A 24889-nucleotide genomic window follows, 5' to 3' on the forward strand; every position below is an offset into this window, starting at 1 on the left:
TCCCATTGAAAAACATAGATAAGTTTTTGCTTCTGGAAAACAGAAGTAAACAGAAAAGCCTGTTTAGTTATTTCAGAATAACGCAGTAGGGACAGTGCTTCTAAGGGAACTCTAGCTTTGAGGCACAACGTGGTGTTGATTAGTGCAAATAAAGCTCTTCAAGAGTCACCTTTCAGCAATTACAATCAGACACTGCCACTGTGGCTTCAAAAGCTTCATTAGCAAACCCTGCTCCTAGTGAGAGCTGTAAATCTCAAATACCCCAGAAGTTTTAGCTGATGGAGAACTGTCTTCCCTTATTTATTTTCTTCCAAATGAAAGATAATTACATATTCCTTCATCTGGATAAATAGCATTAAAAATCAAAATAGATCCTCCTGAAGAAAACACAGCCAGTGGTATAGTTCTAAAGAGATGAGGATAATTTTCCAGTTGAGTATGATGAAATCAGGGCACCTTAAAATTTTATTGTTACCTAAAGCAACAGTCTAACAAAATGCAGTGTGTCTTAGTGTAGCCAAAAGAAAGCTATCAAAAATATTTTTTTTCTATTTTTGTTAGGATTTTCTAATGAAACATCTGCAAATACTGAAAACAATTTTCTAGCAGTTTTCTCCTAATCCACTGGTAAAATAGAAGATGATGATACTTTCAATGCTTTCTTGGTTAAGGGAAGGGCAGTTGGCAGTGCTTTGTTCATTGTCATCATGCCAAATGCTGTCAGGCTCTTTTGCAGTGCCAGTGGTAATCTGTTTCCACAGTTAGTGGGAAGACTTCTTGCTGTTTTGCCTGCCAATGTACGAACCTCCCATTAAAACAGTGGGACAAATTAAGTTTGGTGCTCTTGCTAATTTCCACATGAATTCATTACTTGGCAGCTATAATAAATATTGTGTGCCAGAGTTCCTCCTTAACCTACGTATCTTACTGACTCACTCGCTGTTTTGTATATGCTGTAGTTAATTGTTTAAGAATTTAATGAAAATACAGTGAGGTATCAAAGAAATAATTACAGCAACAGTTCCTTTTGTTCTTGTAGCTGTAATGGGCTAGTTTATTAGGAAAGACTTGGGAAACCAAGTAGAAGTTATGTTTTCCTGATTTTCAATCAGCTCTATTGTCTAGCTTGTCTCTCTCTAACAGATCTGTGGCCAGACAAATGGGCTCCTGCAGTTTGATTCTATCCAGAAATATGTTTGGAGAATAAAATCACTTGAAAATAACCTATTGGCCAGAATCAATCAAGGAGCAGTCTTGGATGCTACTGGTCTTCCAATAAAACACTCTGTACTTGTACCTGTTTTCTCCAGAGCATCACAGCCTGAAATTTTAGAACAGAGAATAAGTAAACCCAAGATAGCTGTTATTCAGATTAATCTATCAATATGAGTTTGTCTGTTGACCAGGAAGCAATGCCCTGCTTACCCTTAGGTTTGACATGACTTCTGTTGTGAAACTGGTCCAAGTCAGAGATGCTTCAGTCAGATTGGAAGGAAGTTTGGAGGTCATCTAGGGCTCAAAAGTGACTGGAGTCACACCAGGCTGTCCAGGGCTTTGTTCAGCTGGGTCCAGATACCTCCAAAGATGGAATCCTGTTTCCGGGTCCCTGTTGTGATGGTTTTTATCCTCTGAGTGGACAATGATTTCCTTGTGTCTAGATGGAGCCATTTCTATTTCACCCTCTCATCCTCCTGCCATGCAGCACTGGGAAGAGCCTGGCTTTGCTGGCACTGTCTTCCTGCTGAACTCCCTCCCCCCGAGGTTATCCCTGTGTCTGAGGAAAGGGCAGTCATTGCTTCCCTCCAGCTCCTGGCTGTGCTTCAGCTGGCACAAACCAGCATGCTGTTGGCTTTCCCTGCTGCCTCACATTTAACCTGCCCAAAGCAAAGAGCTGTGTGAAACTGGGACTGACTTTTCTGTCCCTCAGACATCCAGCAGCACATCTCCTTTACCACAGGAAATTTATTCACAGAAGTCAGGGATTACTGAAGCTTATGCCACCCAGAGCCAAGGTTTCAGAAAACAAAGGGAACAGAAATAATCCATGTGAAATTCCTCATGTGAACTTTTCTGCAGGAGGTGTCAGATGTAATTAAAATACTTCTCTTATGTAGGACTGGGGAGGGAGAAAAGCTTGATAAATTATTTGTTGACCAAAAAAGGGTTTTAACACATATTTGAAATGTCTGCCTAGGAAACCCCCCAAAGCCTCTCCTTTGAAAACTGACTGCATCATTTGTTGCAGCTGTTTTATCTGGTCTCTAAGGTTTTTAGGTCTCAGATTTAAATGTTAGACAAACATAATGACCAGAGTCCTGTGTGACATCCATGTTAGGCTCAAAGTGAGAGCAGGTTTCATCGTTTCCAAATTGCCTTGCTTTGAGAAGAAATGGTGCTTTATATTTGAACCTGTTAGTTTGTAGTCTGTGTGTATAATAAACACATTGGGAAATAAAGGAAAATGGAGTTTCTGGCTTGGCTTAAAGAGAACTTCTGGTCAACATTGTCTCTAGTGGAATTACATTACTAACAACAATGAAGAGTTGCCAAAAATACATAAATGCATCTATCTCAGGAGGGGAAGCTATTAATGAGATTGTCCTTCTATGAGTAATCCTGTACCCAGACCACCTCCTATGAGATTACCCTTTGAAAAAACAAGCCCACTGAGAAGTCGTGCTGTGTTGGAGAAAGGGTTGTGTGGAGCAATTAACCGCAGAAACTCACTGATTGCAAGTGGCTGCTGATCCACCAAGGAAAATCCTCGTACCAAACCCAAGCAAAGACAGGAGCAAGGCATTAGAGGGGTGTGCAGGATCATACCCTGGAACAAGCACATCGTGCCCTCAGCGGGCAGCACAGTGAGTTTCCAAAACCAGCTGGGTTCTAGTTTTGTTAAAACATGCTTTGGGTTCTTCAAACATGTTGGATCTAGTTTTGTTAACTCATGTCTGAGTTAAGACAGAAAGGCATGAAATAAGTAAGCAAACTTGTTACAGTCACACTGGTCTGCTACAGAACATAAGGATAAATATAAAAATAAATCATGGCGAGGCAGTGTGTCTTTCAGCACAGCAGGCAATTTCACCTCTGACAGCACAGGGGTGCTGTTGTGACTATCCTGTGCTGTGCATTTTATCCAGTACAAAACTTTTCTAACGCATAACACTTCCTCACTATGGAGCTGGCACAAGAACCATGCAAAGCACACTGACACACCTGACTCTGTGTGTGCTGGGAATTGCAATTTTTTTCAAAGTTTTCATTCTGCTGATGGATTTCCATTCTAGCCAATTTCAAAGTGTGATGGTTTAGCAGGAAGCAAAGCCAGTGTGTGGATCTCCCTTTGGCTGGCCAGAGGGAGAGGTAAGCATACAAGTGGACACATAAACGAGCAGGTAAATGTGAATTGTAAATTGAAAATTGTGGGAATTGAAACAGGAATTGTGAGCAAATAGCTTGTTGTCCATCATGGGCTCACCGGAGAGCAAATGGATGAGTGGCAAGCAGGTGCTGCTCAGGGGTGCAGACTGGTGACAAAGTGACACCAGAAGCCAGCAGCAATAAGGCAATAGCTCAGTACACCAAAAGCTGCTGGGGCAGGCTGGTGGGACAATCAAGTCACAATAAATACTGGAGAATTTGGGACCTGCTCCAAATCCCAATAAACCAGAATCTTGCTGTTTCAAGCACACAAATTCCCATTGTGTGAAGCATTAAAAAGAAAGAAAGAAAAGAAAGAAAAATAACATAAATGTGAAACTGAGCAAAGGCTTTTGGGAACAACGTAAGCACTTGAAACATGATATAATACCTTAGTGTCTATCCAAGCATATTTAATTTATCCTGTACACTGCAATGGTATTCATAGTCAGATTTGACATGTGTGTTTCCCTCTAAAGTGGAGGGGAAGTCTGCTTGTCCTCACTATAATTTTTAATTGAATTTATGTTCACTCAGCATAACATGATTGCTCTAAAGATGTCTTCTGTCTGCCCATAATAAGGTTAAGACTCAATTAGTAGTTGCAGCATCTAACAATGTTTCACCACTTGCCAGAAGGCTCAGGCAGCATCTGGCCAGCTGCAGGTAGCAGTTCAGTACCCATTTCTCTTTGCTGGGGTGCTGGGCCACCCTCCCCGGGAGCACTGAGCGAGGGATGGGCTGTCCTGGGCGCTCCCTGTGCCTCATCCCTGCTCCGTCTGTTCCCTGCACTGAACACTGTAGCACAAAGGCATGAACGCATCATTTACACCCTCGCTCTGCAGTCCCCTGAAGGTGCACAGCTGCTAGGAAAACTGCTGAGACGATAATAAGGTTTTTGATGTATTTATGTGAGGATTAAGGGTTTTTTCGTTTTGAAGAAATTAATTTTACTCTAATCAACAATTGTAACAACAGTAAGCCTCAAGAAAATCTGAGTGACCGTTAGGTGACAAAACCCCAGATGAATCCTGTTGTGTTCCTTCCTAAGGTTTTTCCTTTCAATTTCTGCCCACCTGACCCTGATAAACTCATTTTTGCATTATATCCTTAGCACAAAACAAATTATAACTCTTTCTATCTTCCTTCCTTTTAAGGCGTGTCCAGTTTTCCAATCAATCTTATCTTACTTGCCCAGAAAGTTACCAAACATTGGAATGTATGTGGTGGTGTCAATAGTTATCTGAAATACCAATTTTACCATATATATATATATGTATGTATGTATGTATGTATACATATATATTTAGAGCAGGTAAATAAAAAAGATGTAATTTCTGATTTCTGAGAGAACACGGACAGACATGTAATTTGAAGGCGACCAGGAAAAAAGAAAACACAAAAGATGTAAACAAGAATTCTACCAGCAAAGGAACACTTGAAATTGTATTCCCTTGCATTTTTTATTTGGTCATATAAGTCAGATACTATCATTTTGTCAAGGTCTACTAGGTCTAGTCTATGTACAAATTTTTGCAGAGCAAACGCGTGTGTCCTTGGGACACTTTGTATGTCCCTTGTCAAACTTCCCATCTTCTTCCCGTCAAACTTCTCCTGCAGAGGAGCGGTGCGAGCAGCTTGTCCATCGGATGGGTTTCCTCAGGCGTTCCCTGTCACAGGTGCCCACCGGCGCGGTGCTCTCGCCTGTATTTACACGGTCGGTAAGGGGCGGGAGCATCAGAGCGCGTTCTGCGCTCACCGACCCCGCGGTGGCTCCGGGGCCGGGGGCTGCGAGGGGCCGGGGATGTGTCCCGGGGTGTGTGCCTTGTCCGGGGTGTGTCCTAGGATGTGTGCCGTGTCCCGGGGTGTGTCCTGGGGTGTGTCCTAGGATGTGTGCCTTGTCCCGGGATGTGTCCTAGGATGTGTGCCGTGTCCCGGGGTGTGTCCTGGGATGTGTGCCGTGTCCCGGGGTGTGTCCTGGGATGTGTGCCGTGTCCAGGGATGTGTCCTAGGATGTGTGCCTTGTCCCGGGGTGTGTCGTGGGATGTGTGCCTTGTCCCGGGATGTGTCCTAGGATGTGTGCCGTGTCCTGGGGTGTGTCCCGGGATGTGTCCTGGGATGTGTGCCATGTCCCGTGTCGGTGGTGCCGGTGCAGCGCCCGCGGCCCCGCCCCGCCATGACCTCAGCGCGCGCGCCTCACGTGATGCAGGTGCGGCCCCCGCCCCGCCGCTCCCGGCGCTCCCTCCCTTCTTCCCTCCCTTCCCGTCCCTTCCCTCCCTTCCCTGCCGCGCTCCGCGGATGCGCTGGAGCCTCCGCGCCCCCACAGGTCTGTCCGCGCCGGTGAGGGGCGGGGGGCGGCGGAGCCAGGCCGGGCCCGGCCGCGGTGCAGGGCCCGTCCCCCGCGCAGGCCCCCGGCACGGCGGGGCGTCTCGCCGTGCGGCTGAGGGGGGGTCGCGCCGCGGGCCGGGCCGGGCCCCGCAGCGGGGGTGAGCGGGGCGGCCCGTCCTGGCCCGGGCTCCGGTGATGCCTCAGCCCCGCCGCAGCCGGGAGCGCCTTGACAGCCCGGCAGGCTCGGCCGCCGGTGACCAGGGTGACCGGGACACCGCGTCCTGGCGTTACGGGGAGGGGCCGGAGAACAAACCCGACCCTCCCAGATCCTCCCCTCTGCTCTGCTGGCAGTCTGGAGTCCGTGGTGGTGTCATCCCTTTGGGGCTGTGGGGGTGTTATCCTTCTGGTACCCGCTGAATGCGTTTGTTCAGGGTAGGGCAATAAATCCGTTAAGTTTTATGGCACCGAGACGCCTCCATTGCCCGGGACTCGCGCTGTGCTCCTCGAGGCCAATGCGCCGCTGGAAAACCTCCCGCAGGTCTATTTTGTATGTGCAGAATTAGGACTCTCTATACAGCATGGCATACCTGTGCTGGGGGAAAAGAAACACTTAGGCATGGAGGTATCCCTGAAGTAGCCTTATTTAAGAAGGATATTCCCTGTATCTCTAATTTAAATCATCTATGATAATCTTTTGGAGAAGGTTTATCATGTTCGTCCAATTTTTTTTCACTGTCAATCTTGTTTTATTTGAATTGCTCAGTCTTAGAAAGAACTTTAAGAGTAATCTATGTGGGTAATATTCAGGGAAATTACCATGACAGTGGATGAAGAACTATTTTTATGAAATACAGACCAGACTTTTTAACCACCACTTCTTCAGAGCATAAAGAACATTTGTTAACATTGGAAGCAGGGCTTCACGTGTGTTAAGAAACTCAATAAGGGCACTGGCAATACCAAGAGGATATTGATTCATATGTGCAGTGTATTTATACTGAAAGTGAACTTGAAAAGAGCTGGATAAAAACTTTGTTATCAGAAGTGTCTGCTGCCTTTTTTCTGCATGCTCCTGTGACCCTCTGGAAATCTGGGTAGAATAATTCCCAAGACTGTCTGTGACATTAGGGCACTTTTAGAGGTGGAAGTGCCAAGGTGAAAGCTAGGTCGTCGTTTGAGACACAACAGCTGCAGGAATTTTCAGCCGCTTAGGGCTTTCATTTACTTCCACCATTTTGAGGGTGCTGTGGTGCATTAAATATCACGTTGTTCTTGTGGTTCACTGGTTCTTTCTTATTTTTGACCTCTGGTAGAGATTTAATTAATACCATTCCTTAGGTTGCTCTTAGCTCAGCTTGATCCATTTCCAATCACTGTTTTCATTTCAGGGTTGGTTTGGGAAGCATAGTGAAGTGGAACAGTTCTAACTCCTCCTGACTCCTGCATGCTGTCCTGGGTGCAGATTTTTGACTGACAGTCTCAAGGCTGAGTGGACTGGGATGGTTTGTGATCACGCTGGTGGTCTCTGGTTTGTTTAGCTGCTGACAGCTGACATCTGTGCTGAAGAGCAATGTGTGCAGAAGGAAAAGCTAGGAAGAAGTCAGAGGTTTTGAGTCATATTAATCTGTAACTGGGATCTGGCTGGAATGACATAGCTCCTATACGCTTTAATAGATTGCATATTCAGTAGTTACTGCTTGAAGTATGGCTCTGACCCCATTTTGAAATTTAAATGGAACCCGTGGGAAGTGACTGGTACCACTTCGAAGTTCTTTGTTTCTGTTATATATTATGTCATTTGCAGCCATTTTCCAACCTCTCTGACAATTTTTTTCTTATTCTGTCGTATGTTCTTTGCTAAATTCTAGAAGAAATAACTACACATTCTTCCAGGCAGACATATTATGAAGAAAAAATGTGAAATTACCTGTGCTTAAGAAGCTTGCTGCTGCAGTATGATAAACTGAGAAAAATGTTCCTCTCTTTACCTTCTCTCTCAAGTCTTTACAAAGTACTTTGAGAGAGAATTGGTAATCCCTTAGGAATGAGTGTATGTGTGCAAAGGTTTTGTGGCAGTGGGTGAGATTTGCATGCAGTAAGGTAGGCGCAATAATAGTGTCAATGAGAGTGGGCACAGACATAAAGTTGTAAGTGCCAAGGTGACCTCTCTCTTCTTACTGTTATAACATGAAGTCTCACACAGTTTTGCAAAATGACATCATGTATACTTGCTGTTAAATCTTACAGAAAATTATGTATGCAGACAGCATATGAGCTCTGTCAGTGCCCTTGCAGTCACTGAGCTCTTGCAGGACTTAATATACTTCCAAAATGGTGCTGATGGTGTTTGTGTTCCTCCAGTTGCCTGGGAGCCCTGGTCAGAGATGGGTATTGACACAGGTGTTGTGATAAGCTTTGGATCTGTGAAGTGGGAAACGACAAGGGAATATAAGCAGGTAGAAAATAACACTAATGAGAAGGGATTCAGCATACCAGTAGCTCAACTGTTGCCAATTTGCTGCAAATGCCAAGTGGAGAGAGGAGAGTGTGTGGTTTTGAGGAGCTCATAAGTTTAAATGAGGACTGGGTGCTAGTTTTAGTGATGCTGCCTTGGAAGAACACTTTCCACATGTCTGGGCACATGGAGAATGTGGACAAGTGCTTCTTCAGAGCATCCAGTAAGTGGATGATGGATGGCTGCTGCTCTTAGGAGCTACAGCTCAGGTCTGCTGGTGGATGAGAGTGAAAAGGCTGCTGGAGTCTTGAAAGAGTAGACCAGGGAATCTGCTATGATCAAGGACAGTTCACTGCTGGGATGATACAGTTAAATGTAGTGACTAAGAAAAGGATCTAGTCATCAGCTTTTAAAATAGATGTTGAGCTAAAAATATGATGCCAGAGAAGAACAAGCAGTAATGATGTTTTATTTAGTAGGAGCCCCCCCCTTTTTTTTTTAAAAAGATCAATATTAACTTTTAAACTGATTGATGAAAAATATAGCTATTCCTATCCCTTAGAAAATTAGGCATTTTATAACCATGTATTTTGTTTTTTGAAAGCAGACTGTAAGAGGAGAAACAGTGAGAAAATAATTCAGTGGTACTTCTATACAGAAAATGTTTATAAATTTTTTACGGTATTTATTTTTGAATTAGAGATAAATCTTGTAATAGGTAACACTAAATTTTTTTTGTATGGAATAAAATAACAGTGTTGTTTTTAAAAAAACTTTAAAGTTCATTTGGCAGCTCAGTACATTTGTTTTTAGCAATTGTTCAGTCACACCAAGCAACAAAAGACCTTGGGTTTTACCTTGGGGCAGATAAATGATTTCTCCAGATGGATAGAAAAACAAATGAGAGAAACTTTGGAGTTAAATCTGAATTCTACTTCTTCTAAATTAATACCTTATCCATCCTTCGTGTTATAGTAGCTTTCTAAATACTTTTAAAATGAAAATAAAATTAATAATTTATGTTCTCATTGTTGCTCTTACCTTGCAGTTTTAGCAGCTTGAATATTGAGATTATATTATTTTGGGACTAATTGTAAGATGCATTTGTTCTTTTTTATTTTGAAAGTGAGCTCTGATTCTGTTTGCTAGCACTGGAGCTGATGGTGTTCAGCATTCAGAAGATTCAGCCCTTATTGTTGGAAAATGAATTGGGAAACTGAATTTCTCAATTCAAAATTGCATAGAGTCTGCTATCCTTGTTACAAAGCTCATAAGAGATCATTGAAGTACAAGATAAATGTTGGCAGTTAGGAAAACAAATTAAAACGAGCCTTTTCTCAGTGTTTTGCTGTTTGGTTGAAGGCCAATGTCAATATGAACACTTAACTAACACTTCTGATTATTTAGTCAGATCCATTACTCGTGGCAGAAATTTGAGGTAGCAGCTTTTTGTTTTCCACAGCACCTGTGGCTGACACTATTTGCTGATCCCACCCCAGTGTGATTGGGTAAAAGGCCCCAGCTTTCCAAACAGAGAGAAAGCAGTTGGGGCTGCCAGGAGCTCCAGAGAAGTCAATGATTAGCAGCCCCATTTGTCCCAGGAAACTGGGCCCAGGGGCAGGCGGTACAGTGGTGGCTGCTCACCACTTACAGGAGCTGTGAGAGGAACTGACCTATGGCCAGCAGCTGCCACTCAAATGCCTAGGCCTGAGCTTTGTACTAGAGCACTGTAGCCAAAAACCTCAGTTTTTGCTGTGAGGCTGAAATGTGTCTGCAATTCATTGTCTCTTTTTCTAATTAAGTTTGGTTTTATTTTATTAATAGACTTGGATCGTCTGGCTAATAAACAAACATGAGTCATCTGAAGTTGCTTGCAGCTGTGCTGAAGAGGCATGGCTTTAAACTTTTGGAAAAGCAGGATATAGCCAGAAGGACATTTTTACATGGCCAACGGTATGTTTCATCAGGAACCTCGCAGCCATTCCTGAGTGGGAGTAATTCCAATTACATGGAGGAAATGTACCATGCATGGCTTGAAAACCCTAAAAGCGTACATAAGGTAAGTCTAAAACATGATTGTAATGCTGGGTTAAAAGTGGAATAGGTTTCTTTTACTTTTTTTTACTTGCTTTTTTAATAAAAAGTTCAGGAAAAGGTCTTGTGTGAAATGAAAAACGTGAAATTAATTTCCTACCTATTGATTGGTTTAAGATGTGATATTGCAACTATAAAAGTACAGAGGAGGCACAGGCATGGTGAGCAGAGCGGAAAGAATGAGAAGTCCAGACCAGAAATAGAAAGCTTCCCTGAAACTTTGTTCCTCCATGGAAATGCTGGTCAAGCAGTCAGTTAAGTAATTAGTTATGTCCAGAAGAAGACCCAAGAATAAAATATATTTAATTTTTTGGTTTATAGTAAGACTCTATCAGCGAATGTGTTATATTTGAATAGTATGTGTTAATGTTGGTACTTCTAAAGTGAAAAAGATGAATGTTCAGTTGCGTTTGGGTTAAACTATGGAAGCTGTAACCTTAAAACTGAATCTGAAATTGTCAGAATATTCTTCTGAAGCATCTTGAAAAGTAGTCTTTGTTTTGTGTCTCTCCTTCTCTCTCCAGGCAATAGACATTTGTTTGCTTTTCTAAAACCTCTATTACCCAAATCCTTCCTTGTGGACAAAATACATAGGCTTATGTTTTAACAAGATTTCTGCTGACAAAGACGGCTCTCTTATGGTGATACATATAGAGTAACTTAAGAAGCTGATGAAAAGTCTGATCAATTCTAAGACAGACAAGTCATTTTCCAAGAAGTAATGTGAATTGTGCCCAAAATGTTTACCAAATTGGTTGTCTGTTCCCTTATTCTCCAGGCACGTATATCAAAATGTCACTTAGAAGTTGTTGTTCTAAGTCTGATAATCTGTCTAGAATGTGAGGAAGTGATGCATGCCGTGGGCAGAAACAAAAAAGGAAACCATAAAGAGTGGTTTTGTAGCTGTATCTTTTTCTTTGGATGTTGTGTATGAATTTAGCTTTGTTCAAAGGTGACATATGCGGTGCCAACTCTGAAGGCTGACTGTTATTCACATAGCAGATTGATCCTAGGTCATTTATGTTACACCTGAACTTGGGATGGAGAAATCTTCTCCAGGAGTGGCACTTTCTCATCTGACTTTGAGTCCTTGTCCTGTAGCTGCCAGCTGAGCTCCAGCAGTGTGGGATGGGATAGCACATTGTATGGGTGCACTGAATTTCTGCAAAGCCCTCATGATGTGTCAAGGCTGTGGATCGATATAAACCCTTTTATACTAGGGATGAACTCATGCACAAGGAGTGTGTGGTGACATCAAGGTGACATCTTGTTTTTTATTGTATTTACATTATATTGGCTTCTGGCTAACTTCTTTCCTTTTAGATGAATGAAATTCCTGGTTCAGCCCCTTTGCAGTGGAGTACATTTTGTTGCTGGGAATCCCTGCAGGCATCTCTGTGTGTGGGAAGTTCGCCTCGGTGCGGGCAGGGGAGCGCGGGGTCCGCCGCAGCCGGGAGCGCTGCCGCCGCCCGGAGCTGGCCAGGGTGCTGAACCGAGGCGGCCGGGAGATGCACACCGGCGCCTTACGGACTGGTGCTCGGGGTAGGCAGAAATACTAAAAGTCCTGCCGAAAGGTCGTCCAACTCATCTGGCAGTTCGGGCACAGTCTGATAATGGGCCCTGTTGAGGTGATGCAGGTTGTGGGTTTGTTGCAAGCAACAAATCGGCACAAATGAGTTGGCAGGGGAATGTAGGGTGTGGGCTAGGGAATGGATCCCAGGTGATTCAAGATGCATTTTTGTCGTGGTTTAACTTCATCTGACAACCACGCAGCCACTTGTGCCTTCTCTCTCTCTCTCACACACACACATGTGTGAATGGAGGAAAGAATCAGCAGGGTAGAAGTGAGAAAACTTGTGGATGGAGATAAAGATAGTTTAATAGGGGGAGGAAAAGCTGCATGCACAACCAAAGCAAAACAAAACAAGGAATTCATTCACCAATTCTTGTGGGCAGGCAGGTGTTCAGCCATCCCCAGGACAGCAGGGCCCCAACACACATAATGGTGACTTGGGAAGACAAACACCATCACTCTGAATGTCTTCCCTTCCTTCTTCTTTCCCCATGATGTGGTTTGGAATATCCCTTTAGTCATCTGGAGTCAGCTGTCCTGGCTGTGTTCCTCCAAAGTCCTTGTGCACCCCCAGCCTCCTCACTGGTGGGGTGAGGAGCAGAAAGGCCTTGGTTCTGTGTAAGCTTTGCTCAGCAATAACAAAAACGTCTCTATATTGCCAACTCCCTTTTGAAATACAAACCAGTTACTGTGCAATTAACTACCCCAGACCAGCACAATTATAAAACTGTGAATTCTTTTCTAGGTTAACTGTGTTTAATAAACTTGGGACAGTAACTGAAGTAAATTCACTGTGTCCCTGATTTATGAAGCTTGAAAGAATATGATGGATAGAAGTAATGGATTACAGCTATTCTTGCCTAAATTATTAGTTTTTTCATAGCCAGTGAAAAAAGGGGAGGGGAAGAATGCCAGTAACTTTGTTTCATCAACAAAATTAATTTTTGGTTTCTTGAAAACCGTCTCATTTCATTGGCTGAAAGCTGCAAATACCTTTATAAGATTTTTGTTGACAGAAATTGCTCAATTTAAGCTCTTATAAAACAAGTTAAAATGTTAAGGTTTGAAATCACCCTGTGTTCTTAAAAATACAGAAAAATTTGTGCTGTGATTTTGACTGTAAAGTTGTGCATTTGTCATTTGAGTATGGAAAGGAGAGAAACTGTTGGAAAATAATGTCAAAAGACACCACATGGTGTTGATTATGGTTTTGTTAATGATTTGGCTCTCTCCAGGCCCATTGTTTTTGTTGTTTTAGTCAGTATGTCCAGCATGGTTTAGGGAATCAGCTTGTGCATTTAGACATTGCATTCTCTTTCATAATTTTCCTTTTTATACCCTATTTCTCCTCATGTTTTTTCTTAGATAACCCTTTTTCAGAGTGGATGTGCCTCCTCATTGATTAGATGGAAAACCATGATTTTTCCTGGGCTTTAAAAGTTATACACTTATACTTAGAAACTCCAGTTAATCAGGGCTGCTGAGCTGCTTTCTCTCTCAGAAGATTTGACTGGACATGTCTTCTCACATATGCTTATTTACATCTGTTTGAAATATGGCTGTCACATTCCAATGAGCACATGCAGTGCTTCTAAGAATTTCTCCTTTCTATGTATTGGTTGTGTTCCAAGGAATATGCATATATATATACACATATATATGAGCTTTTATTCTTTGTACAAATCCATTTCAGATGATTTCCTGCTTTTCCTTGCCTTTTGAATTTCCTATCATCAGAGCAGCCAAAACAACAATCAGAATAAAATGACGTGTGCTCTGAAAAAGGCGTCATTATTTCTCCTTGAAGCTTGCTGTCAGGGCCATAGATCATAAGAGAGAAGCTTGACAAGGCTCAGTTATTACTATCACAAGATTAATTACAAAACTGCATGGTTGGCTATGGAGTACGTAATGCCTGCCATGTTATCCTGTGTGCAGCCACTCTGCTGTGAGTGTGTAATCACCTCCTTGGTTTATGGACTTGGAAAAAATGTAGGGGTTTTGCTTTGACTGCATTTTATTAATTCTCTTTTTTAAATGATATAGTGGTGTTCAGTGTGTGTCCTCTAAGACTTTACTGTCCTCACTGCAGTTGATAAATATTGTGATGGCTCTAGGAACAAAAGCCCCAAACCATCAAGACAAAGCATATGTTACTACTTGTTATTCTAATTGCAATGCTGTTTATTATATAACAGTAAAATGTTGCCACTGAATCACTTGAATTGTATTAAATGATTTGAGAAAATAATGGTTAAGTACAATTTAGATTTGCTGGCAGAAGGAAAGAAAATGTATCATCTATCGTTATTTTTTTTTGGTGAATATATTTTGTATTATAAATCTCCTCTACCATTTTCTTGAAGAACTTTACTAATTTAGTTGGGAAGCTGCAGGTTTGCTGTGAGAGCAAGCTGGTCTTCTATCTGTTCAATCACGTGGCAAATGCTGTTGCCAAAGACTGACATTGATACACAGAACTTGAAGACTATAATCTGGTATCAATCTTGAAAGACACTACAGAAATTTGTAAAGGCTTTGATGGATGTGTATCTAGTAAAAACTAATTTTCTGTAGCCAAATGATGTATTTTCCCTCCCCTCTGATTAAATGTCAAGGCTGTCCAACAAATCAATAAGTTCAAAAATGTGATAGAAAAAAATAGTCTGGGTCCATTCTGTCTTAGCTGGCTGCATCTTCAGATGGAAACATTTTCTTTATACTTGTGAGTTTGCATGAAGAAACTGCCCTATACTGATTCTCCTTAAACAGATCACTTGTTGGGCAAGTCTATTTGGAGTTTGTTAACAACTCTCTTAGCAGAGCTCTTGTCTAAAAACTCATTCAGTTGTTTGTGGGCTTGTACTGTGATAACTTTTACATTGAAATGAAAGGTTTTACTCAACAAAGGAATAGTTATGTTATTATTATCATTGTATGTGTACCATGGTGTTAGAAAAAGTAAGGAAGAAACCTTAACATAAGCAAAGCAAATTCTTTATTTAAACATAGAATGTGAGAGATGTCACAGATCCAAATGTGTGTCTGGAATTTCCTAATTTAATGTTAAATGAAAATTTATAATTGTGTATGGCCCAAATAATTTCTCCAGTCTAAGTAACTTTAGTAGTTAAACAAGGGATTATAATTGTTTTTCACTAGGGTCTCCAGCCTCTCAGACTGGATGCTGTGTAGGCATGGAAGAATAGTACTGTTCTTAACACAGATCAAGAAGGTGTATAGAGAGAATCCCAGATGAAATACAGTCACACTAATAGGCTCTTGTAGACCACTTACAGGATGTAAATTCAGACTTCTAATCTCAGTGTGGCTGCCCAGAGGTCAAGGTAAGAAGAATATAGGAAATGGGCATAAATAAGAGAAAGGAGGAGGAATGAATTCTTCATCAGTGTGTCTGGAACTGGCCACCACACATGATCTGTCTGCCTTAATTTGTCAGGGCATATAAAAGTCAGGCTATGTTTAGATAAGCCTGTGGAAGAGCAGGGTGATAAACTAAGTTTACTGTATTTGTACTGATGCAGCTTTGTCTGAATAAAGAAATAAGAGGGGTGCATTAAAGCAGTGTTTCTTGGGCAATGGCCTCATGTTAATGGTGAAAATCCCACCCACAGGTTCAATGAATGCCCTCACTTCCACCATTTGAACTTGGAAGGTTGGGTGATGTTTAGCTCCTTTATGCTGCCCCTCTCATGGTGTTTCTGAGCACCATAGAGCTTTTAGAAATTTCAGTATGAAGATTTTTTTGTTAATGAAAACAAAGAGGATTTTTGTAAATATTTTTTCTGTCACGCCATGCTTGTATTGCATTATTTTGATTCTTTTGTGGGTTCTGTAATGCATATATTAAGTAATCTTTTAAAAATAATTTTGCAAGGCTCGCAGCCTTGCAAAAATTTATCTTTTGCAGTTCTTCTGTTCCAGTCACAAAGATATGTAGGTTTTTAAATAGCTTCATTTTTGTTTTCTGAGGTTAGCCAACCTGAAGTGTTTTACACAGACTTCCTTCTTTGCTGAGTATAAGTGTCTCACATGTTTTGTCCCATTCTGCTGCTCTCTGTTAGCATTCATATATCTGATACCATTCTAACCTGGCACTGTGACCACCTCATCAGAATGAAAACAGTTCAGGAAAATAAGATTTGGGCATATGTGAGTGAAGTAGTTTTTGTAGAAGCACAGATGGAGATAAAAAAATATTTTGTCTGTTGTGATTTGGTTTTTGAGATAAGTAGTCTAAAATTACGGCTTGCACCTGAAACTAGGCCTGTAATTTCTTTCATGGTGAGGTAACCTAAGGTGTTGAGGGAGGGAAATTAGAACAAGAGTCTCACTCAGAAAAGCTTTAATTGTTTTTAAAGTTTCTTCAAGAAAAGCTCTTAAGGACTGATTCTGATTTAGCATAATCTGTGAGTATCTTGAAGTACCATAAATTCTATACATATCATTAAAGGAATGGATTAATTTAGTTTATTAAGATTCTTTGTTTTATAGGCTTGATAGCTCTTTACCAGCAGCATTATATTGTACCCATTATTGGCTGCCTGAATAAACAGCACAATTAAAAAGTGCTGTATGAATGAGTAATATATGAAGATGCTTTACAGTCCTGTGTGCTGGAGAGTTTTCTGCTGAGCAAGCTTGGGGTAAGAAAGGAGAGGAAAAGTGTTCTGTGTAAATAAAACACACAATTGCTACTGAAACTGGGACATATCCATGCTCTTTTTTTTGGCTCTCTGCTAATGGTGTTTAACACTAATGCAGTGAGGTTCCATCTGCAGCTTGAAAAAGCTGCTTTTGGATTAGACTTCTGTTTGAAGTAATAAATATTTCTGTTTTCTCTGTACACGTTTCCAGTCCTGGGATGTGTTTTTCCGAAGTGCTAACACTGGCCAAGCAACCCATCTACCAGCTCAGCTGGAAGGAAAGGGATCATTTCTGCAGAGCCACGGCCTGGCCCCAGCACCAGGGACGGCTGAAAAGGTTGTTGAAGATCACCTTGCTGTGCAGTCATTGATAAGAGCATACCAAGTAAGTGCATTTCAGGGTAGGTGTGGGAAGGCCTCTTCTATGCAGACAACCTTCTTCCTTTCTGTGTTCTCATTTGTATTCTGGTCTTAACTATGTCTTGCTTCTGATCCAAAATGCCTTGAACTAGACAGCTTTTCTTTCCAGCACAGTGTCTAAACATGGAAGTATTGGATTCAGACTGGGGTGATCCTCTGGTTTAGCAGATTCGTAATCCAGATTACCCACACATCTGATGTTAGTCATCTGGTTTAGCCCAGAAGGAGCTAGAGGTTGTGGAAAGCTAGAGGTTTGTGAAAGTCTGCCTTTACCTCTGGGAACATTTGTACTACAGTTTTAATCTTACTGCCATTCTTTAAGAAAGGAAGGAAGGAATGTACATCTAAGGTGGATCTTGAGATTGCTGATTTGAGCAAGATTATAGGTAAAAAGAGAGAGGAGAAATGATGAATTAACCTGAAACTGAATTTTGGGAGACTGACAGTACTGAATTTTGGTTAACTTTGGTGGATTCTTTTAGAGAGCTGTTCATCAAAATCTGGTTTTTTCCATACTCTGATTTTTAACCCTTTTCTTAAGTTAAGAAATTAAGTCTAATTTCATTATTTTTCCTCTAACAGAAGAAGGAACTTTGAAATAGGACAGGTTAGGATAGGACTTTGTTAGATGTTTTCCAAATGAAAAAACAAGTTTAAATATTTTTTGTTTAGACTTGTATTTAGTATCTTAGTTTCAATAAAAGGCTTAAAAATTATATAAACCCCCCCACCCTGCAAAAATAACCAACCCATAAAACTGGATCTGTGTTTAACAAAATATTCCACAAATATTTTTTAAATTAGTAACTTCCCAAGAAGTTTCCAACAGTTTGATTTGAGCAGATTTGTTCCTCCCTGCTCTTAAGTATTTTAAATCCATGAGAGGAATGGAAGAGGAACTTCTTAAAAGACCTTTTTTTTGTACACATCGCATTGTCACCATTGAGTTGGAGGGTTGTTGTGAAAGAGTAGAAATGTTTGTGATTATAAAGAGTATGTGAAATTTTCTTAGAAATAGATATGTAGAAAATAAACAATTTTGGAGTAAAAAATTGGTGAAGTATTAGAGAAAATTGGAGAAAGTTAGGCTGTTTTGACACAATTTATCTGAAAATAATTCAAGGATTGCCATTTTGCTCCCTGTATTTGTCAAGTGATGGAACAGAAATGTCTGTAGAAATGGCAGGCACCCATGTGTCTGCGACAAACAGTCACAGAGGATTGCCTAAGGCAGCTGTCTGCTTTTTAAAAGGTATTTAGTGCCTTCTAAGTTCAGTGTTGAAGGGGTATGATAATTTGTGACCTTCCTTTGCCTGATAAAGAAATGAAATGGAGAAGGATACAGAATTTTCATTTCTCAGACCTGTCAGTGTTTTAAGGTTTTTGTGGTAAACTGCTTTGTGGTCTGTTGAGCTGGACTTTGAGAAAGCAGTTCATCTATTGCTTGTTCTAGCAGAGAGCACTGGGCACACTGAAAGAAGGATTTTCAGTGGGATGTGTTTGCTTAACAAAAGCGAGGCCGGAGAAAGCAAAGTCTAGCTTCTGGTAGTCTGTACTTGCATTTAGTCATATGGCAATTGATCAAAATTTTCTCTGTGTGTATTTTCACATTTTTGCAGATGTTACTATTTTCTGTATTCAGTGAAAGTAGTAGGACTCAACGAAAAAATATCTTGGTATTGAGGAAAATACTGTCTTTCAGTTAAAGACCAAACTGCTCCTGGAATAATATGGTACAGCATTTACTGGTCTACCTTTCTGGATTTTGGCATTCCTACTGATCTTCTTCCTCTTCCTATTAATACTGAAGAGCAGATGTAGCTTAGGGAGGTGAATTCTTTCCTGTTGATGATGTTTGAGACAGAATTGTTTGCTTTGTTCCAGTCAGATAAACTTAGTGCTGCTGTAAACAGTCAGATGGCACAGATGTTGCTGTGGGTGTCATTTGGCCTGTCAGAGTTTCATTACTGGTGATTCATGAGATGCAAAGAATCACAGAAATCAGGCTGAGTTTACAGGGCTGGTAGCTCTAAAAAAGATGCTGTATTTCTGGTTTCTTATGACTGGAAACCATTTTGTTATAAACTGTCTTGCAAATATACGAAAACTGAACAGTGTTTTTACAGGTCCCTTTTTGATGAACCACACTGTAGTCATATTCTATTACTGTGTGATGCACTTCATTGTTAATATTGCACTTTATAATTTTGGGTATTTTTCAGGGACAACTACGATATCAGTAGTGTGAATGAAATTCTACCCAAGGGATGCAAATTTGTTGTTAAAAATAAAAATTATAAGGAGAAATTGTTAGTATGTTCCTCTATACAGAACTTTTAATGAATTAATTTGGTATAAGAAAGTCACGCATAAAAGGCATATTAAAAAATGTTTTATATTTGTGACTCTCTGGGATCAATTATTTATTTCTTCTGTAGCAATGTTATATGATTATTCACTAGTTTATAGCAACTTGTGGCATGCATTAACACCAGTCACACCAATCATTGAAAGCTGGCTAAATTCCTCACTCAATTTGTGTTCTTCAGTGACTTGAATATCGATTCTATCAGATCAAATTTCTGAAATTTCATGGATGAAAATAAATGCTGTCAGATGCTATCTAATGTGGTGCAGAGCTCAGGAAGAGTTATCCCTTCACTGCCAATATAAACTACTTCAGCACCAATCTGTTTTAAGTCAGCAATTCTGTATCTTAATGTACTGCAGGTGCAGAAAGGAGGATTCAGGCAAAAATACAAAATGACTGAATTGGCAAATGGCAAGATCTATAGGCTCATCTTAGTTTCTTAATATTACCTGAAGACTGATAGTGTACTCTCTAGTAGACTTCTTCACTAAAACGCCAGTGTAATCCCAGTAAAATTGTGTGTCAGACGTAATGAAGATTATGTTGTAATGTGTAATTTTTGGTAGAGGTATACATGTAATCAGTAATATAATGGTTATTTTTTGTTTTTCTGGAAAACCTGGGGAATATGTATCCCTGTAATCACATTAGTGGTGTTTGCTTGTTTAGCAATGGCTGATATACAAACTATGGAGAGATATGTTTAACTTTTTCCCTTTGTCTGACTTTTAGTGTGATATCATTTTGCTCTTACTTTCCTCCTTTTACAGATCCGTGGCCATCATGTGGCTCAGCTAGATCCCCTTGGAATTCTGGATGCAGATTTGGATTCATTTATTCCATCTGACCTTATTACCACAATCGATAAACTTGGTGTGTAAGCTGTGTGCCTTCTCATTTGCAATGCTCGTTTGTGTATCACTGGACTGAGGTGATTTAATAAGACATTGCACAGGTACATAGAAAGGCTTGAGTTGGAGGAGACTTTAAAGATCACCTAATTCCAACTCCCCTCTATGGGCAGGGATGCTTCTACCTTTTCTGCTTGCTGATATCATGACATAGAGCCTTTCAGCATCTGTAAGGAGGCTAAAATTTCAGGATGATGGAATTTCTCCTGAGATCACAGGTGAGGTTCCTGTGATTTCATGGTCTGATGAATGACTGTTATAAATGCTCTATAAACCCCCTAAATATTTTATTTTTTAACCACACCAGAAATTAATACTAATCAATACATTCTTGTAATCTAAATTACTCTTACAGCATTACTGTTCATACTTGCTTGAACTGGGGACATCTGAAGGCTTGTCAATAGGGAAACCAAACAATAAAGCAAGCACTGGACAGAGGAACTTAGGGTAAATTTCGTAGCAAATTTGGAATCTAATGTCTGATACTTATTCCTTATGTGTACCTTGAAGAAGTCTCTTTGAAGTTATCAAAAGAAAATGTGGGAAGCATAGAATTCTTTACCTGTGGATATAATCCAATGCAGATTATGTTTTCTATTATAAACTTCAGTTTACTACTGAAAGAGTGTAGTGCACTAGGGTCTGCTTTTGCAAAGCTTGTTTTCGTTGTTAGGAGGGCTTGTGCCTGAGAAATTGGCACTGATCAATTTCTTTGCCTCACTCTACTTGAATAAAAAAGCACCTGATTGATTTTTCTCTGCTCTTCAATCTACCTAGTTTGTTTAAAATGTGGTTTTCTACTTGATGAAGACACTGAATCAATTTTTCTTTGATGTGTAGGGAAGCTTTTTCGATCAGACGTAAAACATAGTGCAGGAAGTAAATAAAAAACTTTCTGTTTAATTTTACTGTAAGCATATCTACTGCCTCTTTGGTGCTCTGTTTTCTATTTATGGTGTTGGGAAAGAAGCAGTTCTGATCATATTAAGGAAGTGGATGCCTAAGACTAAACAGAGAGGTGCTTACACAAATTGGGTCTTCTCTCTGAAGTTTGTCAGCTTTAATTAAAGAAAAGTACCTAGTAGAAAACACATGAGACATTTACTGAGCAAATATAACTAATTTGGAGCATGGGTGACTACTAGCATGTCAGTACACATTTCTTTAAACTCTACAAATAATTTAGTACAGGGCATTGTGACTGGTCAGAAGGCATCCACTGAAGCCCTCATGCCCATAGGAAAAATATGCCTGACCTCTCAGTGAGAGGGGGGGGGTGTGTTTTAGAGTGTAATTGCAGAGATTTCAGTTTGTGAGGGGAAACTAAATTTCTAAGCCAGTCTTGGTATAGCTAAAATAGAGGAAGATCTCAAATGCCTATGCTTGAATGTTCCAGGCAAGAAAATTCTGAAAGGTCCTTGGCAGGACAGAAAGTATTTTAATACTTCATTTTTCTGTGCATTTTCTTTGTCCCATCTTCTGGTTTCTTTTTGAGAAACCTTGTGGTAGACATTTTTCTGAGAGTTGCTTCTAAAAATGCAGGTAGTTACAGATGTACCCACTGCATGAGTCACAGTATAGAGCTGCTTTCAGGATTTCAATAAGGTCATCTCTCTTTAAACACGAGGTGATGCCTCAGTAAATATGTGGTGCTGTGGTACAAAGCACAGATGTTCTGTGTGTGCCCAAATCACTCCTGTACGTGTTCTGGTTTATGCATGAGAGGACATCAAGAGCCTCTGAAGTCTGAGGGAAAGTCAGCAAAAGTGAAGAAATAAATGCACTGCTTTGTTTCAAATGACTAAAGGCTCTGTCATCCCTTGTGTCACTTTCTCTTCCTGCTGGGAAAAAACCTTTTACAATACCAAAAAGGAGATGTAGTGGTACCTTTGCTTTTTTTGGCCAGTCCAGGTTTGAAATTTTAATATATTATTAACATTTTTATTAAAACCAAAATTAACATTTTAAAATGTATTATTTTTGAAGCAAAAATTGTGTTATTTACTGACAGTGCTGTATAGTAAAAGTGGTAGCAATGCAGTCCTATGGCCTATCTTCAACTCCTAAGTGCTGTTATTATTTCATCCTTAATTTGCTGCTTTGCTTTTATCTTCAGAAAAGTCACTTAACATTTAAGCAACTTATTGATTTGAGAGTTATATGTGCATGCTATCATATCATTGTTAAAGTAAATGTCTACAGCTTATCTGGAAACAAGATAAAGAGTTGAAAATTAAAAACGGAGAAGCGATTTTTAATTTTTCAAATATTTTTACATGCGTAGGAGCATATAGAACCTTATATATACATTGAAACTACATAACTGTGGGTAATGTGTATTATAAGTGTTGTACCTTTGCTTCTTATAATTATAAGAAACTGTTTTTCCTTCCTTCATTTAACAAGTCTCAGTTAAACTTGTATCATACAAGGCCTTTAACTTGCATTGGTACCAGTCTTTCAGTTTTGTCTGTTGTGTATTCTGCCTTTTGAAACTGCATAATAGTTAGGTTAAATATTTTCTTAAATAATATTCTCAGCCAGAACTAGTTTAGATATGTCCAAATAAAGGTGGGTCAATGTGGCTAAAAAAAGTTTTAGATGGTGGGGGTGTGGAAATCTGTTTATTTTATAAGGGGCCATTGCCTGGGAACTGGAGCTGTACAGGTCATTACATGGCTATTTCAAACTCATTTTCCTAAAAAGAGAAAGAGAGTGAATAGAAATACCTTGAAAGGTCTCCATAATGCTTGTACAGCATTTTATTGAACCTGTTGTGCATTCTCTTGGTCTGTCTATTAGTGTAAAATGCTTCCAGCCAACTGCTTCTGTTGGTGAGAAGGGATTCTTTTTGCATTTATTGGTCATGATAGAGTCGATTATTTTATTAAACAGTGAGCTGTGAGAAGTAGTGTGGAAAATTGATGGCATGTGTCTGAATATGGTAAAATATAAAAAAGGCTTGGATGACTCTAATTTCAGTTGTTTCATTTGAGCATTTAAGAAATAATCAAATAATGACTAATTCAAAGACACTTTTTAAAATCCTGACTAAAGTTCATTTTACTGATGCATACCTTCAAAACATTCACTTTCAATTTTTAATCTGCTTTAAATCTAATACTGCTTTATTAAATATAATTGCCATGGCTTGAAAAACAATGCTGGCTTCCTTTTTGTCTCCTGTTCTACTTTGCAAATCAAAAATGTACCTGTTGTAGGGTTTTATGGTTTGCATGAATCAGATTTGGACAAAGTCTTTCAGCTGCCGACAACCACCTTCATAGGAGGAAATGAGAACAGTCTTTCTTTGCGAGAGATCATCAAACGCCTGGAGGTCAGTGACACATGTTTTCATTTGTGATTGTTTCATTCACACTTAAGTGAACTTTTTCTAAGTGTCAGTCAAAAAACCCCTTATTGTTTGCCAGTTATAAATAGAGAATGTAAAGGATTCCAACAACATTAAAAATAACCTACTCTTTCTAGAAGTAGCAGCACCACTGGTGCAATTAACTGGATATTGGAAACAGGTGGATTAAGGATGAGTATAAAAGAGGTGAATATGGCAGAATATTAATGCCAGCCCTCATTCTGGAAAGAACTGATACTATTTAAAAGGAGTAGAGCCTTTAGAAATTGTCTTTTAAGTGTTGTACCACAGATAAAATACCTGTGCACACGGTGCTGAGGACATTCATGGATTGCTTTCAGATCCCCAGCTCTAGTGAGACCTTGAGGAAAGATATGAAGGCTGGGTACCAAATTCATGAAAATCCAGTTGTAGCTTGTAGACAGTGATGGTCCTTGTTTTCCATTCCCAGTCTTTTTTCTAGAGTGTCATTATCTGACAGGTGACATGGTTTATGCCATCAGAAGCCATCAAAGCTAAAATAATTCAAAGAAAAACTAATTTGAAGGACTAAATATCATTAGAGGCAAACTCCAAATAGCAAAGCAGCAAGTAGGAATGGTAATGAATTTGTAGACTGCTGGGTGAGTCATTGTTAGGTATTCCCAGTTGTTTGACTTTTATGTTAGCTTAACTGAGGCATGGTAAATTGTTAAACCACATTATCTTTGTTGTGAATTTGAGCTCTATATTTGGTTGGGTTTTTTTGTTTGTTTGTTTGTTTTTGCACTTCTAGCTTATCTGTTTAGCAATAATCCTTAAAATTGTAATGTGTAAATAAAAGGACAAAATCAATGGCAAAATCTAAGAGCCTTAAGGAACTGGTTTGTGTTAAGGAGAGATAACCCTCTGCTTTCCTCTTCTATCTAGAGCTTTGGATTTTCTTTTTTTTTTTTTTTTTTTTCAATAGAGGTCACCATTCAACTCCTTAAAGGCAGTAGAGAGCACACACTGTGTTGAGAGTTTTGTCTCAAACTCACAGTAGGTCTTACTTCTATTGACTTGTATTTTGGACATATTTTTTTCCTAATGAAATAATCTTTTTAAGGTAAGAAAAATAAAATTTAAAAAATGAACAAGGAGATAAAATTTCCACTGTGTCTTTGCATTTCTCTCTGTCCTTTCTCTGCTCTCAGCTACTTGGATTTTTTTCACATTTCCAGGTTTGACAGTTATCAGATAATTTACATTAGACTTCATAGCTGTCTTCTCACTGCCTTTATTTCTTGGTT

The 24889-nt window shown here is 39.8% G+C and overlaps 1 protein-coding gene across 1 annotated transcript in view; it reads left to right on the forward strand.

Moving 5' to 3' along the window:
* The first annotated feature begins 5546 nt into the window (after positions 1-5546).
* The window catches only part of OGDHL (oxoglutarate dehydrogenase L), a 47511-nt gene continuing 28168 nt past the window's right edge, over positions 5547-24889 (forward strand). The window contains exons 1-5 of the mRNA XM_058841927.1: positions 5547-5749; positions 10031-10265; positions 16752-16925; positions 20102-20204; positions 23467-23582. Of these exons, the coding sequence (XP_058697910.1) occupies positions 10059-10265; positions 16752-16925; positions 20102-20204; positions 23467-23582 (600 nt within the window). The 5' untranslated portion in view covers positions 5547-5749; positions 10031-10058. The remainder of the gene's footprint in view (positions 5750-10030; positions 10266-16751; positions 16926-20101; positions 20205-23466; positions 23583-24889) is intronic.

Source organism: Poecile atricapillus, chromosome 6 (assembly GCF_030490865.1).
Source record: "Poecile atricapillus isolate bPoeAtr1 chromosome 6, bPoeAtr1.hap1, whole genome shotgun sequence".
Lineage (NCBI taxonomy): Eukaryota > Metazoa > Chordata > Aves > Passeriformes > Paridae > Poecile > Poecile atricapillus.